Source organism: Oncorhynchus keta, chromosome 1 (assembly GCF_023373465.1).
Source record: "Oncorhynchus keta strain PuntledgeMale-10-30-2019 chromosome 1, Oket_V2, whole genome shotgun sequence".
NCBI lineage: Eukaryota > Metazoa > Chordata > Actinopteri > Salmoniformes > Salmonidae > Oncorhynchus > Oncorhynchus keta.
The window spans coordinates 59,899,761-59,917,111 of NC_068421.1; the positions used below are offsets into that span (position 1 = coordinate 59,899,761).

Genomic DNA, 17,351 nt, shown 5'->3' on the forward strand with positions numbered 1-17,351 from the left:
ATATATATTTACTGTTTTTGCTTTGTCATTGTGGGTTATTGTGTGTGAATTGATGAGGGAAAAAAAACAATTGGATACATTTTGGGGGAAAAATTCAAGGTGCCTGAATACTTTCCGAATGCCCTGTATGTGGCACAGCATAATCTTCTTCCTGTTCTCATTTGGAGTTTAATGCGGATTCTTTTTCCATAAAGCTGGATCCTGAATCACTGCCATCCTCTTACAGTCACCCCAGGTCTAACAGCACTAATACCACAAGGAAATGCATGCTGTGCACATACACCAGCAGCCACCTGACATAGACAATCACTGGTTTTCATCATGGTCGCATGTCCAAAAGAGGGGGTAAGGACACTGATAGGTATACGGCTAAGAGATTAAGATTATTTTCTTGGATCAGTTGGATTTGAGAGGAGGGATTGGTGAAGGATGTGGGATTTGCTATGATGCTGAGCTGGTGTGTGGAGTGTGTGAAGTCAATCTCTGGTGGACTGAGTCCAACAGAGACCAACTGTCTCAGAAACACTAGGCAGTGTTCATCAAGTAATCTAAAAAAACCTTAGAAAAAAGCCTTTGTAGACCCATGCTTTTATTTAGTGGCATTAACATCAAACTCGCTGACATTGTGATTGCTTGTCTGCCCCATAACACAGGCACATACTTTTATTTAATGTAACCTTTACTTAACTAGGCAAGTCAGTTAAGAAAAAAATCTTATTTTACAATGAAGGCTTACCCCGGCCAAACCTTCCCCTAACCTGCACAGCGCTGGGCCAATTGTGTGCCGCCCTATCTAACTCCTGATCACGGCCGGTTGAGATACAGCCCGGGATCAAACCAGGGTCTGTAGTGAAACCTATAGCATTGAGATGCAGTGCCTTAGACCGCTGCGCCACTCGGGAGCCCACACACAGGCACACACACCACACTTGCACACAAACATATACAGTACTGTGTACAGTACACAATAACACACATACAGATCAGTGATGTGAGTGCTGTGTGATCACGACAAGCTGCCATGTGCACATGTTTTTCACAACACCCCACTCTCTGTATCCACAGAGGGCCCTGACATGATGGCAGTGTACTGTATGCACCTGGACAGCTGTCAGAACCTGTCCCACTCTGTAGCCACACATACTCCCCTCCTGGGTCTCTCTTTCTCTCTCTCTCTCTCTCTGAACCGCATAGATATACATTCCAGCTCAGTACACAGCCATCAGTGCATGCTATTCATTTCTGCAGCAAATGTTTTCCTGGGGACTCGGACAATAGCCCTCAGAATATTGTGGTGAGCAATTACTGATGAGTGCATGAAAGGCCAGGTAGCATTATGAGGGAGTGTGTGCAGGGAGGCAAGAGGGAAATGGTGGGCCTGAAACTCAGTTGCCTTTACGGGTTCTTGTATACACCTAGAATATGTACTATATGCTTTTATAAACTGGGTGGTTCGAGCCCTGAATGCTGATTGGCTGACAGCCATGGTATATCAGACCGTATACCGCGGGTATGACAAAACATTTATTTTTACTGCTCTAATTACGTTGATAAGCAGTTTATAATAGCAATAAGGCACCTCGAGGGTTTGTGATATATGGCCAATATACCACGGCTAAGGCCTGTGTCCAGGTACTCTGTGATGTGTCGTGCATAAGAACAGCCCTTAACTGTGGTATATTGGCAATATACCACACCCCCTCATGCCTTATTGCTTAAATATACTGTCTGTATTGATTGGGTTTCACATCGATCAGATGGCAATCACATCACACATCTTTAAGTGGGGGGACAGCCAGCGGTGAAGGAGTTAATGACAAAATGCAATCGTTAATAACTCATAACTCCTCTCCTGGGGAATCCTAGTTTACATTAATTACACCATAGCCCCTGGCAAACTGCATATCAAGCAGTATTTCTCAAACAAACAAACTGGCATATCTACTTACCATCAGCACAGAGCAACGGGGGAGGGGGGAACTGGATGGCTGGCTGGCTGTTTGACTTGATGGCTGACTGGAGAGAGGCCGCAGAGCAGAGAGAAGCTTTTCCAGCCCACAGAACACACAATCCACAGTGCACTGAGCACAGCCAGCCTGCTACACTACAACATATCTACTACACATGTTGTCTCACTCATCTATCCCTTTATCATCCCCTCTCTCTATCTCTCGCTCTATTTCTGTCCATGGCCCTGTCTCCATTTCCAGAACATGAAAACAGACATGCTACTATCGGTTCCTCTCTCTTCTGAGTACACTAGATGGAGCACGTCTCTGAAGGATTGATGGTAGCAGTGTGTTCCCAGTACTGGTACAGTGGCTGGAGCTGTGATAGTGTCTGTGTTGTTCCCGCAGGCCCGTGTTTCTACGTTGTCGTCGTGACTACCGGAGGCAGTACAGAAACACTGTTGAGCGTAGCTGGTGTAGCTATACCTCCGACCACCCATCTGATTCTCTTTTTCCACAGGGGAATCTGGCACTCTGTTGGGGGGGGGCATGCACCTGCGTATGTGTGTCTCGGTGGGGGCTGACACACGGCAATGTCTGCCTGTTCTATTTGGGTGACATGTTATGTCTCAGGAAGAGAGGCGGCAGGGGGTCTCCACGGGGCTAGAGCAGGAGAACGGGTAGCGTTCAGTACAGTGGGGAGAGGGGTAGGCACCCCCATGCTACCCTCTGTGTATTCACCAGGAGTAGAAGTGATACTCGGTGGGATTACAACTCCAGGTCGGGCAGTTGAAGGGTTGGATTTCTGGAAAAGTACCATCCTACAGTACAGTGTAGGATATGAGTGGGGATGGACCCTACAAGGCTCATGCGACGCGAGAACACATTCTCTTTCTGAGGATTGTATGGGCAGCATAGTTTGTTGGATGACATTGTTTTGTTGGATGCCGCAATATAAGTGCTTGATTAGCATTTTATGCATGTGTTTGTGCCTGTGTACCGTAACTGTCACATGTCCACCAGCAAAGACAAACAGATGCATAATATAACAAACACTCAGAGAAAGGAGTTGAGGAGTTGCACAAGGCTGTTAATTCTCCCTGACATGGCTTGGTGTTCTTTAATATGTTGTGGATGTTAAATCTTGCAGAGGCCAGATGGTTTGGATACTGTGTTTTCCCTCCCAGCCTCGGTGCCCCCGTACCCCTCTCGTTTATACATTCATCCACATCTCGCCTTTTAATCCCAGTGGTGGGTCAACCCTGACGGATGCCCTCCCAGGCAGGCAAGGGGGCGCAATTAGCGACTCCGCGAGACAGAGGGGACTACGAGCAGGGCGGAATGAGATGGGAAATAATCCCCCTCTCTTTAACGCACTGCTAAACACAGTTATAGCCTACCGTGAACGCATCCCTTGGCGTTCTCTCAAAGAACAACTTCTTTTTTATCCATTTTTTTAATGCTCTTTAAGAAGAAAAAAAGCCCTCCAGGCTGGAGCTTGGCAAATTTGAAGGATAAAAGAAACAACTTGTTTTTCGAGAAAAGCGGCAGAAATGTTCAAAGTTTGCAGTGTTAGTATTTGCATGTTTAATGTGAAACATGTGCCCTTTGGCTCGGCTCCTTCTTGTATTATTCCACAGAGATGGAGGTCGGTCTGTCTATCTGTGATGTTCTTCTGACCCGGTAACGTTGAGCCATGCTGTCTGTCTAGCAGACCCGGCTCTACTCCGCTCTACTCCTGATGCTGACGGTGTCCTTGTCACTTGCTATCTGCCATAGTGGGGGAAATGGTAAGAGGACTACTCACACACACACACACACACACACACACACACACACACACACACACACACACACACACACACACACACACACACACACACACACACACACACACACACACACACACACACACACACACACACACTACACTACACACACAGATACGGTGCATAAACACGCACACATACCGTGCACAGATATGCACACATTTTGTTTCTAAAGGCAGTAATCCTACCTCACACTCACACACAGTGCCCTTTCCTATTTTCAAATGGTCCCTTTCATCCCTCGTGCATATCATTTCTGTTTTCCCCTTCGTCTAAGTAAACAACAATGACTCACTAAGCCTTTTGTAAAGAGACCAATTTGAGCAAATGCAAAGAACAAATGAATTGACATTTGATGGCATTGCCTCAGAAAGTGCGAGTGGAGTGCATCTGATCAATGCTGGCTATATTCCCCGGAGAACAGACACATTAAACAGTTCAAACCGGCCCTTAAAAGCCTGGATTATTGATTGAATCATTTTCCAAAGTATTTTTTAAATGTATTTTTATCTCTGGGGCTGAAGCAGGTTGGAGTAGGCTTGTAGGTGGTGGGTGGTGCTGTTTTCTGTGTTCAGATGGCATGGTGGTGAAGTGGGTAGAGACTTACCCCTGGCAGTGTTTTCTGTGTTCAGATGGCATGGTGGTGAAGTGGGTAGAGACTTACCCCTGGCAGTGTTTTCTGTGTTCAGATGGCATGGTGGTGAAGTGGGTAGAGACTTACCCCTGGCAGTGTTTTCTGTGTTCAGATGGCATGGTGGTGAAGTGGGTAGAGACTTACCCCTGGCAGTGTTTTCTGTGTTCAGATGGCATGGTGGTGAAGTGGGTAGAGACTTACCCCTGGCAGTGTTTTCTGTGTTCAGATGGCATGGTGGTGAAGTGGGTAGAGACTTACCCCTGGCAGTGTTTTCTGTTCATGGAGGGCGTTCTGGGCTTTGATGGCCGACTCGCGGGCGCAGTAGGTGAGGAACGCGCAGCCTGAAAAACAGAAAAGGGGGGAGATATTAACACAAGTCTATCTGAACCCTGGGGACTGAACACTGGGGACTGAACACTGATGAAAAGAAAGGACACTAACCACGGAGTGGCAACACTAGCTCAGTCACAGAACAAGAGGAGACTGACAATAGATATCAACCCTAGGTCAGTTACTGGGCACAACAACACTCGGCAACAACTGTGTTCAATCGAATCCCCTTCACCCACAACATTGGGTCCCCATCAACCTCGCTTAGTCTCAGGCCCTTGTCAGTCATGAAAAACAGCACCCTGGAAAGGGGATGTGTCCCTCACAATGAGGCAGCAAGAGCTGCTCCTGGGGAACAATCCCTCCCTGCAGACAGTGTCAATGCAGACATACATTCGAGTTTCTTCCTGTCTTCAGTTGGCCTTCGGGCTGAATGCTCTCTCTTTCTCTCTCCCTCCTCTCTCTCTCTCTCTCTCTCTCTCTCTGTGCCTCACTTTCTCTTGTTTTTCTCTCTCTCTTCTTTCTCCCTCTCTATCTATATCTCTCTATCCCAGCCCCAGTACCATAGATCAGCCTCTCCCTGTCCAAAGCGCCTACCATGCTGCCGTGATGCACAACACTGAACCATTCTGACAGCAGCAGAGACAGCGAGAGGGAGCAGGGCCGCAGGACAGAGAGGGGGAAAGAGGGAGGGATGGGAGGACTCGAACACTGTGCAGACGGTGGGAGGGATGGAGTGGGAGGGGGGGAGGAGGGCAGCGCTTCAGGCCTCAGGGCTCCCTGAGCACAGAACAAATGCCCAGCCACAAGAACACCAGGTGACTACCACACATACACACACACTGTCACTCTCGCCCACTGTCTGCCAAATAAAGAGCTCCTCCTGCTGGCAGAAAGCCCAGAGAAATGAGGTAGATGAGGAGAGAGAGAACGAGAGAGAGAGAGAGAGAGAGAGAGAGGGAGAGAGAGAGAGAGAGAGAGAGATTAAAGAGAAAGAGAGAGAGACCCCGGAGAGCTATTGATGCAATAATTTACCCCTGACTGTCTGAATAAATACATTTGGTAGTGTTATATTAATGAAGTTCATGTCTGCATATATAGATTTGGTAGTGTTGTTCATGTGCGTTACCACACACTATCATATTTCTGCCATTTTAGAGAGTTTACTAGAAACCATCACATTTCGGATCATATTTCAACCGGGAAAAATATATTCAGTGGGTGGTGATGATGGTGTCTTTAAAGAGACAATATTCCTATCATTCCCGATGTGGCATATCACATCACCTTCATCCGTCCATAAATTCACCACCTCATTCAACATCTCGCACCCTGTAGCCTGGCTGTATTGCTTGCTTATGCATCTATCTTTTCCCTTGAGCAAAGCTACAGACTTTCAATGGCCCCAGCATCCCCCAGCTATTCTTTTCTCAGAGCCAGGTCAGTGCATTATAGTAACCTTTGCTACCGTGCTACACAAAAAGAGGGGGGTGCTTTGTCAGGCATTGATCCATAGATTGGCCAGGCCGTGTTACATCCCTATGCCCTACGGCCCTATACAGCCCAACCGTCTCGCAGCACAGCAGGCCTGCTAGTCCCTGCTCTCTCTGTACGTATGTTATGGATGGGCAGTGATGGAGTCTGTCAGAGGTGACTACCTCAGTCTTAAGTGGCTGACTGCCTGGAGTCATGGTGCATCTCTCTTCACACCCCATCCCTGGTCCCCACCGGCCCTCACCGAATGATTTCCAATGGCTACCAAGCAGTTCCTCTATCATGACGCTTTCTTCCCCACATCACATCACCCCTGTCTCACTGAGGAGACCATGGTACTAAATGGGGCCGTGTTGCTGTTGTTATTCTGTAGGAATTGTGTTGTTGGTTTATTTGACAAGTGCCATCCCTATCTCTCACTGAGCAGGGCCTCGTTTGCATATTACAATCACAAACACTGCCCAAATTGGATTTATTCGTTAATGTGTAACACATACGGCATTGAGAATAAATTAATAACAACCATAATGCCAACAAACAAAGGGGAACATGAACTCCATTTAAATGTGCTTCTATGTTCTTTAATGTAAGGCTTAATAAGAATCCTCTGGCCACGGGCGAAAGCTCGAACAACTTCCTAATTGGAATCCAAACATGTACAAATAGCCACGTTGCATTGCATACCAAGTGCGGACGTCGGAGCCTGATGAAATGGTTTGAAACGCGACAAACAGCGATGTGACCCAGAGAGAGAGGCTGGTGGTGTTGCTGACGCAGCGAAGGGAAGGCACAATGTGGAAAATATGATCCTACCGAGGCATCTTTTGATACCAATCTAAAACAGCACTTCTCTCACACGTTGATTTCTAGTGGAGAATCTCCTCTTCCTCTTACTCCTCCTCCTCATCTGCTCCTATGTACTTCTGTCTGACGTGTGGCTCCACTACATCAGCTGAGGTAGCTACAGAGAGGCTATAGAGAGACTACAGAGAGGCTACAGAGAGGCTGCAGTGCTGATCAGAATAGAGGGACATATGGGGGCATTGGGGTGACTGTCTTTCTCTCCCCAGCTCCACTGTGTTGAGATGGTTTGTAATTAAAGAGACTTCTCCTCTCCTCTCCTCTCCTCTCCTTTCCTCTCCTCTCCTCTCCTCTGCTCCCCCCTCCCCTCCCCCTCTCCTCTCCTCGGCTCCCCCCTCTCCTCTCCTCTCCTCTGCTCACCCCTCTCCTCTCCTCTCCTCTCCTCTCCCATCCCCTCCCCTCCCCTCCTCTCCTCTCCTCTCCTCTCCCCTCCCCTCCTCCCCTCTTCTCCTCTTCCCTCCTCTCCTCCCCAACACTCTCTGACAGTAGCCATTTGCAGGGTTATTTCCTGCCGACGAGGCCCTCCATTACTAGTGCAAAAGGGAACGTGTGTCTGATCCAGCACCTTTGGCCCTAATCTGTGAAGTGTAGGTAATTCCTGCTAAGTGTAGAGGTCCTACTGATAAACCCATCACCGTACCCCCCTCCTCTTACTCTCCTCCTACTCTTCCAGAATCAGCACTTATTCTAAGAGCCTACTACATTCAGTCCCTACTGTCACACACAGACGCAGACACACACACACACACACACACACACACACACACACACCAACGCACACACACACACAGCCCAATGTACACATAGGCACCACAGCGTCTCTCACTCCATCTTTCTATTCCCTCTCTGTGCCCCAGAGGACCCTGCCCCAGTGTAATGAAAAGGTGTGAACTTCCCCTCTCCTTGGCATTTACTCCACCAAAAGTGTGAAGGTAGCAGAAACAGAGCCAGCCCTGGTTCAGGCCTTTGGTTGCTGTCTGCCCGCTCCCTCACACTTCATTTGCACTCTGTGGGAAATGTCATCGCCGAGGGTAGATTACTTGCTTACTTCATTTACTGCTGGAAGGGCTTTCTGAGGGGCCGGAGCCCAAAGTGCACATCATCAGCACTGATACAATGTGATTATTACCTGAATCAGTGGCAGGCGGAGCTCTGTGGCGTAGATTGACTATGAGGGGTAATCAGGGCTAGTCTCAGAGCAGTCCTTACTGCTCTAATCCCTCCCTCACCCCCCAAATCCCTGATCCCAGATCTGCACGCACACAGCCAACCACCAAGCCACTGCTCGAGGAGAACAAAGGGAAAAGGTGGGGGTACTTTCCAAAGAGCTTTCACTCATTGTTCCGACAACAATATTTTCCCTGCCCCAGCCTAATTACCTTGTAATGAGTGCTGTAATATAAGCAGTACTCTAGCGTAACCTGTAAACCTTAATTAAGTCAGGCACGTTAAAGGGAGCCGCATGCGGCTAGGCCTCCATCCTCCAGCACTGCACCCTCCTGTACTGTAATTTCAATAGTCTCAAGACACTTCCTCTCCTTGTCTCTTTATCTTCCATCTGCTCTAATATGAAAGACCTCAATAGGAGAAGGAAAAGTCCAATTTGGCAGGCAACATATTGCTTTCACCTGCATCCTCATGTCACTACAAATGAAGGTGGGGTGAGACAAGGAGCGGAAGAACACTCAAGACTGTTGAGATCCTTTACGCTAGTCAGGGAGCAGAAGGTATCCTAGCAGTTAAGAGCATTGGGCCTGTAGCCGAAAGGTTGCTGGTTCGAATCCCCGAGCCGACTAGGTGAGAAATCAGACAATGTGCCTTAACAGTAACGGCTGCAGTAAGTCCCTCTGGATAAGAGTGCCTGCTAAATTACTCAAATGTAAGAGGGCCTGGTGTCAACTCTGGTAACGGATCCTGGTAGCTTCTGTAACCCCTGGTGAAGGAGACCCAGGCCATTGATTTGTTGCTGTGCTCAATCATCATACACTACGGCCCCTGAGCAGGAAATACATCCTGAAGGACACACTCCAGGTCTGTGTGGACCAACACAGTTGTGTGCGTACAGTAGAGGACTTGTGTTTGTACCAACTAGCTCTCACAGTCTCATGTCAGAATTAGACCATTCATCCATGTTTCTCGAATGTCATATTTCAAAGTTGTTGCAAAAGGTTTAAGTTTAGGTATTAACTCAGAATTCTTAAGGTTAGGCATGGACTCCAAATGGTTACGGTAAGCGTTACGGTTTGGGATAGCCATAAAACATCGCTCGATTCGAACTTGCAACATTTGGAATCAGTGGCAGATGCTTACGCCCATCCTTCATCCCCGTCCACAACGCCCTAGTAAAACTGAAACTGACTTGAAGGCAGCAGCGCTCACTATGGTCACCATTCCATCTCCCGACGTCCTCAGACATGGATGGACGTTGAATACGGACTTGTATCACAGGTGACCTGGCTGGTGTGTACAGTAAGGGTCTCGGCCTCTCGGCTGGGTGGCGGCGTGCATAATGAGGATGAGGAACACCGTAAAACTGAATCATTTCTTCTGAAAGAGGAATCAATAGAGTACAAATCCGTTGGGGGGAAAAATGGGCTGAGAAAATAGGCCTTGACAAATTCACGCATACTCAACCACAGTAGGTAATTCAGTATTTGGGTTGTAAGGTTGAAGGTTCTCTTGGGCAGTGACTTAAAAACAATACTACTGTAACGTCCTATAGGGCCAATACTGTGGTGGGAACTTGGCACCCACAGTGGATGTAGCTTTCCTGTGTGGACTGACTAAATGCATGATCTCAGCCTGCTTTAAGCCTGTGCCAGGCCAGCATTATAAATACATCCAGTGGCCTGCATCCCTGATGAAGAAGCTAATTGACACCATTAATGGATGGGGTTTCACGGTGCAGTAAATACTGTGTCCGTTCACAGGCCACGTCAGGCGTGGGTGGACTGACTGAGAGAGGAACATGGCTTAGACTCCTCATCAGATGGAGGGCAATGGGAGTTTACCTGCCAAGTCCCCCCTTAGCCCACAGCTAAGGGATTTACAGGGGAATCAATAAGAAGTTTTCTGTGAGCCCCATCAAGGTCAGAAAACTGCATCTCTTCCTCTTCATATTCTATAACAGGCCCTGGGAAAAACATGAACATGCCCTGACCATAAACACTGCATAGGCAATACTACGCCTGAAAAATACTACAGGATAGAAACAAAAAGGGAAATATATATTAGTTAGCCACATTGGCATTGTTGATGTGATACCCACACTATTACTGTCTTGTTTTCAAAAAGCAGTGCGATTTGAACCTCGAGTCAGATCAATTGATCAGAGTAAATTCACATTAGTCAAAGATAGGCAGTTCCAAACTGACTTGGTCTGAGAGACAGATCCGCTTTCGAGGTCCTTTGATTTGACAAATTGGGAAAGGTGTCTTTAAAGATGAAGCTTCAAAGCTCCAAGGCTGGCGATAAAGAGAGGGATGAGAAGAAAGACGTCCCCCTCTCTTCGCCCACTACACTGCACTTCATTTCCCAGCGCCCATTCATGCGGCATTTGGAGAAAACATTAATTGCACCTTTCCAGATTCCTAACTAAATAGACTAACGAGTAAACCTTGCTGCACGCTCCTGTCTTTTCGACTAGCGATTATGTGCTTTGAGGCACAAAGCAGATTCCTCATATACACACGGATTTTAAATTACGTGCAACATGCCAAATATTACAGATTTTTTTCCTCTCTCCCTGAGCATTTTCTTCCTCTGACTGCTGGGCTGGAATGATAATACTCATTAACACAGGTGGTCTTGCAAATGAGCAGGTGCCACCGTGTTAATTGTATTGATGTATTTCCTGGTAACGGCGGTGGCCAGCGTTACGCTTCCAAAAATGTCTCGTCCTTTAAAGCCGACCACTGGCACGGTGAAGGAGAGAGAACCTTCTTAGCTCGTCAGTTAAAGAGCTATAAACTCTCAAGGTTGTGGAGCCAAAAAGCTGCCAATACACTGTAGATAGGATAAATCATCTGTTATTAATCTAGTCTTTTTTGAATGATTAAGGCGCCGTTATCACTATGAGTAGAGTCATAGATGGGAAAGCTGCCATTTTGTAAATTACTATAAGATGTACATCACCAGAATTGCAGTGACAAAGTCATGGGTCCTTAATTAATCTAAGCCCTTTAAAACCAATTATTATTCCTACGTGGCATGAAGCCACTTTACTGTACATACTGTACATCTGCACCTTCTGTTACCCTGATTCCAACATTCATGTGAGGCATCTCCAATACACTATAGTGTAGCACCAAGCCATTGGCAACATGCTGTTCCAGAAGACCTCTCTATCTGGCAGTGGAGCGATTAGAGCGTTACCACTCCTCCATAGGATGGAGAGATGAGGAAGTGAGAACAAAGCTGGGGGTGAGGAATAGAGAACCCTCCACAGTGGGCTACAGCTGCTTTTCTCCCTCCCTCACCTCCCTCCATCTCCCCTCCCTCTCCCCAGTATGGGAGCAGTCTTTAGGGGGAGGCTGGCAGGCAATCAGTGATGTCATGCCAGCAGCACAGCGATGGCAGCTTAACCTATTTTCGGAAATACCACAGATTTCTATTTATAATCATGCTGAACAGCGAGCATCTCCACACGTCCCTCACGGACCCAATATATTCCGACGTTTTCCATCATAATGGGTGTTTTCATTGTTTCACTGTTGATTTGTAATTAGTTATTCAGGACAAATGTTCGTAATAGCAGTATTACAGAAATATATTACATTTACATACGTGGTAAATAGGCAGTGTAGTGGAAGTAGTGGTAATAGTAGTAGCAGCAGTAGCAGTATTACCAGTTATAGCCATGGTAGAATATTTATATTAGGAGTAGTATAAATAGTACTAACAGCCTCTAGGACTAGTAGTAGGTAAAAACAGAGCACATATTAGGCAAAGTCACAGAATGGCACTTGATCCAGACAGAAACTCAGCTCCTGCTGTCTTCAATCATTGGGCATCTTTTGAGTGCAATATCATTACATTTTAAGTGTCAGACTTTTTCAGCGACAGCCATGTACAGTATGCTATGCATTAAAGCAGCAATATATCACTTTTTGGGCCACCTGACCAAATTCACATAGAAATGTGCGTTATAGATATATCACTCATTGAAAGCAAGTCTAAGAAGCGATAAATCGGTGTTCTATTTGTATGCTTCCCGTCTTTTACATCTGGTTTTGTACACCAGCTTCAAACAGCTGAAAATACTATATTTTTGGTTATTGAAAATATATTTCACAGTGGTTTAGATGGTACGATGATTTAATACACTATGCATTGCTTGTTTTGTCATACAAACTGAAATTAGCAACCAGGAAATGTTATTAACCAATCAAACAATTCATTTGACTTTGTTTTTACCAATCTAACTACTGTACATAACAACATAATGGTAATAATTTACTTGAATGGTAAATCTCAAGTTGATAAACTGGATAAATCAAAATGTACCCTAGCCCAATCACAATACAGGTGAATGCCTATTCAGTTGGAGGCATGCATTGAGTCATTGGGCTTGTTTTGGCTGATTTCATGGGGCTACAGAAGACAAAACAATCTCGTTCCCTTCAATGTGGCACTTATTTTATTGTACCGATCAACAACATTTGCATAAAAGTCGCTTCTTTTATAAAATAGTGCGCTGTCTCTTTAACCAGTAATGACGTCATTCAGAGCCAAGAGGGGTGCGGCCTGTTGGAGCCCTCAGTTCGCTGAGGCAATAAATCTTTGGCTGAGGGAGAGACTTGGGGTAGACATGCTCCAGTACCTTTGGCAACTAAGAACGTATCCGCTTTGGGCTTGATGTGTAGTCCATACATGCATAATCTATGAGCAGAATTACCCTTTTACCTCAATTAAACACAAAATCCCAAGTTTGAAAGTGACTGTTTTCTTGAAGCTGAGCCATGCCATTTTACCCTACATTTCCCTCCAAGTGGGACAGCACCCTAGCAATTTGAGTTCTAGCCAATGAGCTTCAGCCTGTCGCATTTGAGTGACAGCTAGCAAAAGGCCTGCCCAGCATTATTTAATGAGATTGCAGGGCGGGCCCAACGGCTTAGTGGACACAGCAGCGAGAGAGAGAGAGAAATTACATGGTGCACCTATCTACACATAAGTGACTTAGCAATTTTTGGGGACCACTTTTGGCTTGTGACTGCTACTTTCAGAACTACTGGCTAAAAAGTATACAAAACTAACAGAGAATCTCTTTATGTCAATGGATAAAGTTTTTGGTGGCAATCAGCTTTGAAATCAGCATATTTTGCGTTATGGTTTGCATATTATCACAAAGTACTAGGGTAGTGAATTGATGTTCGTTTCAGCTGTAAACTAGCAAGGAAAGTCAGCCTACAAAGATAGAAGATACCGGTATCTTCTTGCATTGTAAAGATATTCTAGCCTGTATGGACATTGTTTTGCAAACAGTAATTCATAGTTTCAACATTAAAAATGTCGTGTCACATTATTCAAGTTTGTGAACTTCTGTGCAGCATGAGTGGGGAGCTAAACATGATGCAGTCCAGACTCCCAGCGCAGGCTAGCAATGAGTATGGGGAGCAGGCACAGTGGCTCCGTTTGGGAAATTGGCTGTGCTGATAGACAGACTTGATCCGTGAGACACATTTGACAGAATTACCGAAACTTAACACAAATTCTAGCACCCACCTGTTTTCATGTTCTAGTATCGAAAAAGTACCGATGTTTCGGAATACCGTGCAACACTAAGCAATAGTAAAAGTAGTAATAGTAGTATGATGAGCAGTAACATGTCTGCTATTACTGGTGGGTTTGTCTTGAATCAGCAGCTCAGGGGTGATTTTATGTTATGCATCTGCTAAACTTGGCCTCTGCACCTACACCTTAAATCCCTTTATTTAGGTCCCCAGGCCCTCCACAATAGATACAGCTTTAAACCTGTCTGAAGACTACTCCATAGACCCAGCTGTCACGCTCAACACAACACCTTAGGATAGAAGCAACCATTTGTTTCTGCTGCTCTGACAATCACCTAATTTTTCTCATTCCACTCATCTATTGTGCCTGCCCTTGTGTCACTTGTCCACTTCTCTGTCTGTCTGCATACAGTACATGTGGCTGTGCTCCCTCCCATCCCGCTCTGTCATGTCTGCCTGGCTGACACTGGCCACCCTACATACAATTATGTCTCTGCGACTGCATTAAGGCCCCATTCTAAGAGATGGGATGGCTTGACTAATCTCTGATTGTTTTTACTAAAACAGGGGGATAGCAGGTTCTCCAAGGGCACAACACTGTGAGAAAGAGAAATAACAGGTATCTTATTATTCTCCCTGGCTTGTACCAAAGAGGCTTTATCGCATGACTTCTCCTGAAGCGTTCCAAAATGGAGAGGGATTATCACAAAACATTACATTCAAATCTCCTCAACGTTGTTATTTCATTTTCCCAGCTTCTAAAATGAGTCAGTGCCGGCCAAGCTCAAACACAACTTTAAAGGCCCAGGGCAGTCAAAAACATGATTTACCTGTGTTTTATATATATTTCCAAACTATGAGGTTGGAATAATACTGTAAAATTGTGAATATTATGATAATGCCGATTTAGTGTAAGAGCCCTTCGAAAAGGCCGCCTGAAATGTCAACCTGTTTTGTGGGAGGGAGCTTTGGCCTCCCATGGTGACATCACCATGGAGTAAATTAGTTAATGGACCAATAAGAAAGAGAGTTCCAAAACTCTCTGCTAATAACAGCACATTTTCAGTTTTCCCCTCCCACCTCAACCACTCCCAGACATTCTTGGTTGAGAAATTGCTCTTTGCTAAAAAGTTAGTTTATTTATATATTTTAAAAATCACAGTAAGGTACTTCATTTGTATCTAGAAATGATTTGATATTGAGATAAAGTTGTCTGCATTGGACCTTTAAAAGAACAGAGAGCATTACTTACAGAACCATCGCCATTCTCACAGCCTTTATCTCTCCTCTCCTCCTTTCTCCTCTACCCTCTTTCTACGGTACACTCTGCTCTGCAGGAGATGGCACTCCTTTAAGCTCAGCACCATACAAAATAGATAGGCCTCTATCCTCCTACTTAGCCCAGTGGAGCATGGGTGAGAAGGTGCTGTACTTTTACCACCCTACCATCTACACCTTTTAAAGAGAGAAGTCGGCAGACTAAAACATTTTGAACTGTCTCCCTAGTTCTTACTCCATGTATTTTGGTGACCTAAATCATTTCAACTTTTAAGCGGGAAAAATACTTTGTAAATGTATTTTCATCTTACTTTGCTATCATGCTTAGCAAAACAAAACAAACAATAAAGCATTGATTAATTCAAAGCCCCTCGAGCAAGGTCTCGCTTGAAATAGTTTTTAATATAAAGGGATTTCCTGGTTAAATAAAGGTAAATAAATAAGAGAAATGCATTATTAATTTAACTTACTGACAAACTATTCAAGTTGCACAGCATGCTAATAAAAGTAACATGCATGAAAATAGGACAATTTATGACAAACATTACACCTCTTTCAAAACATTTGCATGAAGGCTACCTCAAAATCAGCAAAGTCATTGTCAAAAACATTCTGTGAAGTTAAAACATGGATCCAAAGTCGAATGTGTAACTTACGAAGCATAATCAATAGCTTTCTTCATCACTCTGTGGCTCTGTGACCAAAACCTTGATTTGACATCACATCTCCAAATCAAATCAACTGTGAATAGGGGGTGTACAACAAAACCAAACAGGAAAGGTCACCCAACCCAAGACTCAATGGCGCAAAAATCCTTGATGATGACCTCCAGTCCAGACGACAGCTGATAAAACCACAACTGTGAAATCACCCACAACCAAGGTTAATGGAAACCAATTAATTTCATATGCATGTTAGCTGTGGCTACAAGGGTTACCAGGCAACTTCTCAAAAGACAGTCCATGTTTTCCCCCAGACGTGCCCATGTCTCTGCTGTAGGCACCCTCTGAAAGCAGCAAGCACGTTGATAAAAAGGTCACTGAATAACAGCCTTCAAAGATGCCCGGAATGTCCCCACCCTCCCACTCACTCTGCCACCGGTAAGCGTTTGCCCAACGGACACGGGCCTACAGCAGAGACAACGATCTACAGGACTACAGCTCATCCTGAAGTCAAGGCCCACAGCTTGCTCCTGTCAGAGCCAGTTGAACTGCTACATCTTTTACGAGGAAACCCTGTTGCGTATTACAATATCTACAGACATGGGAGGGTTGTGGACGGAGCTCGGGTATTGTATTAGTCTGGTGACCTTCACTCGGTGCCCAGATTCACGTCAACATGGTTTTTGCTTATAAATCATTGGATCAAAAAGGGGTGTTTTAATTCAATTGGGCTTTGGGTTTTAGTCCAGACATAGGTGAGGTGAGACCAAACCTCAATATGAACCGGTTGTTTTAGTTTTTTTGGTTCTCTTTTTGTCTCTTAATTTGGATTAAAGCCCATTCTAACCATGATGACTGCATATATGCATATGCATCGAATTGCGATGGCTCCCGTCTCCTGTGGAATTAAAGTTCTGTAATGTTGTCAACATAACTTCAAACCTTTCCACCTGTGCGAGATCTAAAATCTGTCAAAAGCCTATCAATAGGATGCCTGTATGGCTGTGTGTACCATCCCAGGAAACCAAAATTGGTTCTGGGAAATATCCCAGAACATTCGTTAGGTTATGGCAAATGTTCTCGTAACACAAAAACTGTCCAGCCGTGCTGATGATTATACAATGTTTGTTTAAAACATTCACCTGATGTTGCAAGAACATTCCTAGAACTAATGTAATCTGTTCTTTAAAGTTTCCCTGAATGCTACATTAGGTTAGTGGAAAGGTCTGGTGAGAAAATTGTGGGAACAATCACAAAAGATATGTTCGCAAAACACAAAAACTGTCCTGTTTCAAATCAAAATGTATTGTTCACATGCTCCGAATACCACAGGTGTGGACTTTACAGTGAAATGCTTATTTACGAGCCCGTTCCCAACAATGCAGAGTTAAAAAGTAAGACAAATATTTGCTGAATAAAAAAGGAAATAGTAACTCAATAAAAACCATAAGGAGGCCATACACAAGGAGTACCAGTACCAGGTCAATGTGCAGGTGTACGAGGTAGCTGAGGTAATTGAAGTAATACAGTATTTACATGTGGGTAAGGATAAAGTGACTAGGCCATCAGGATATATAATAAAC

At 45.1% G+C, this 17,351-nt stretch overlaps 1 protein-coding gene across 10 annotated transcripts in view; it reads right to left on the bottom strand.

Annotated features, from left to right (window-relative positions):
• Positions 1-17,351, bottom strand: part of LOC118389526 (CUGBP Elav-like family member 5) — a 294,731-nt gene that overhangs the window by 262,884 nt on the left and 14,496 nt on the right. For all 10 annotated transcript variants that reach the window (XM_052529678.1, XM_052529676.1, XM_052529656.1 and 7 more), the window contains exon 2: positions 4,671-4,753. In XM_052529678.1, the coding sequence (XP_052385638.1) occupies positions 4,671-4,753 (83 nt within the window). The remainder of the gene's footprint in view (positions 1-4,670; positions 4,754-17,351) is intronic.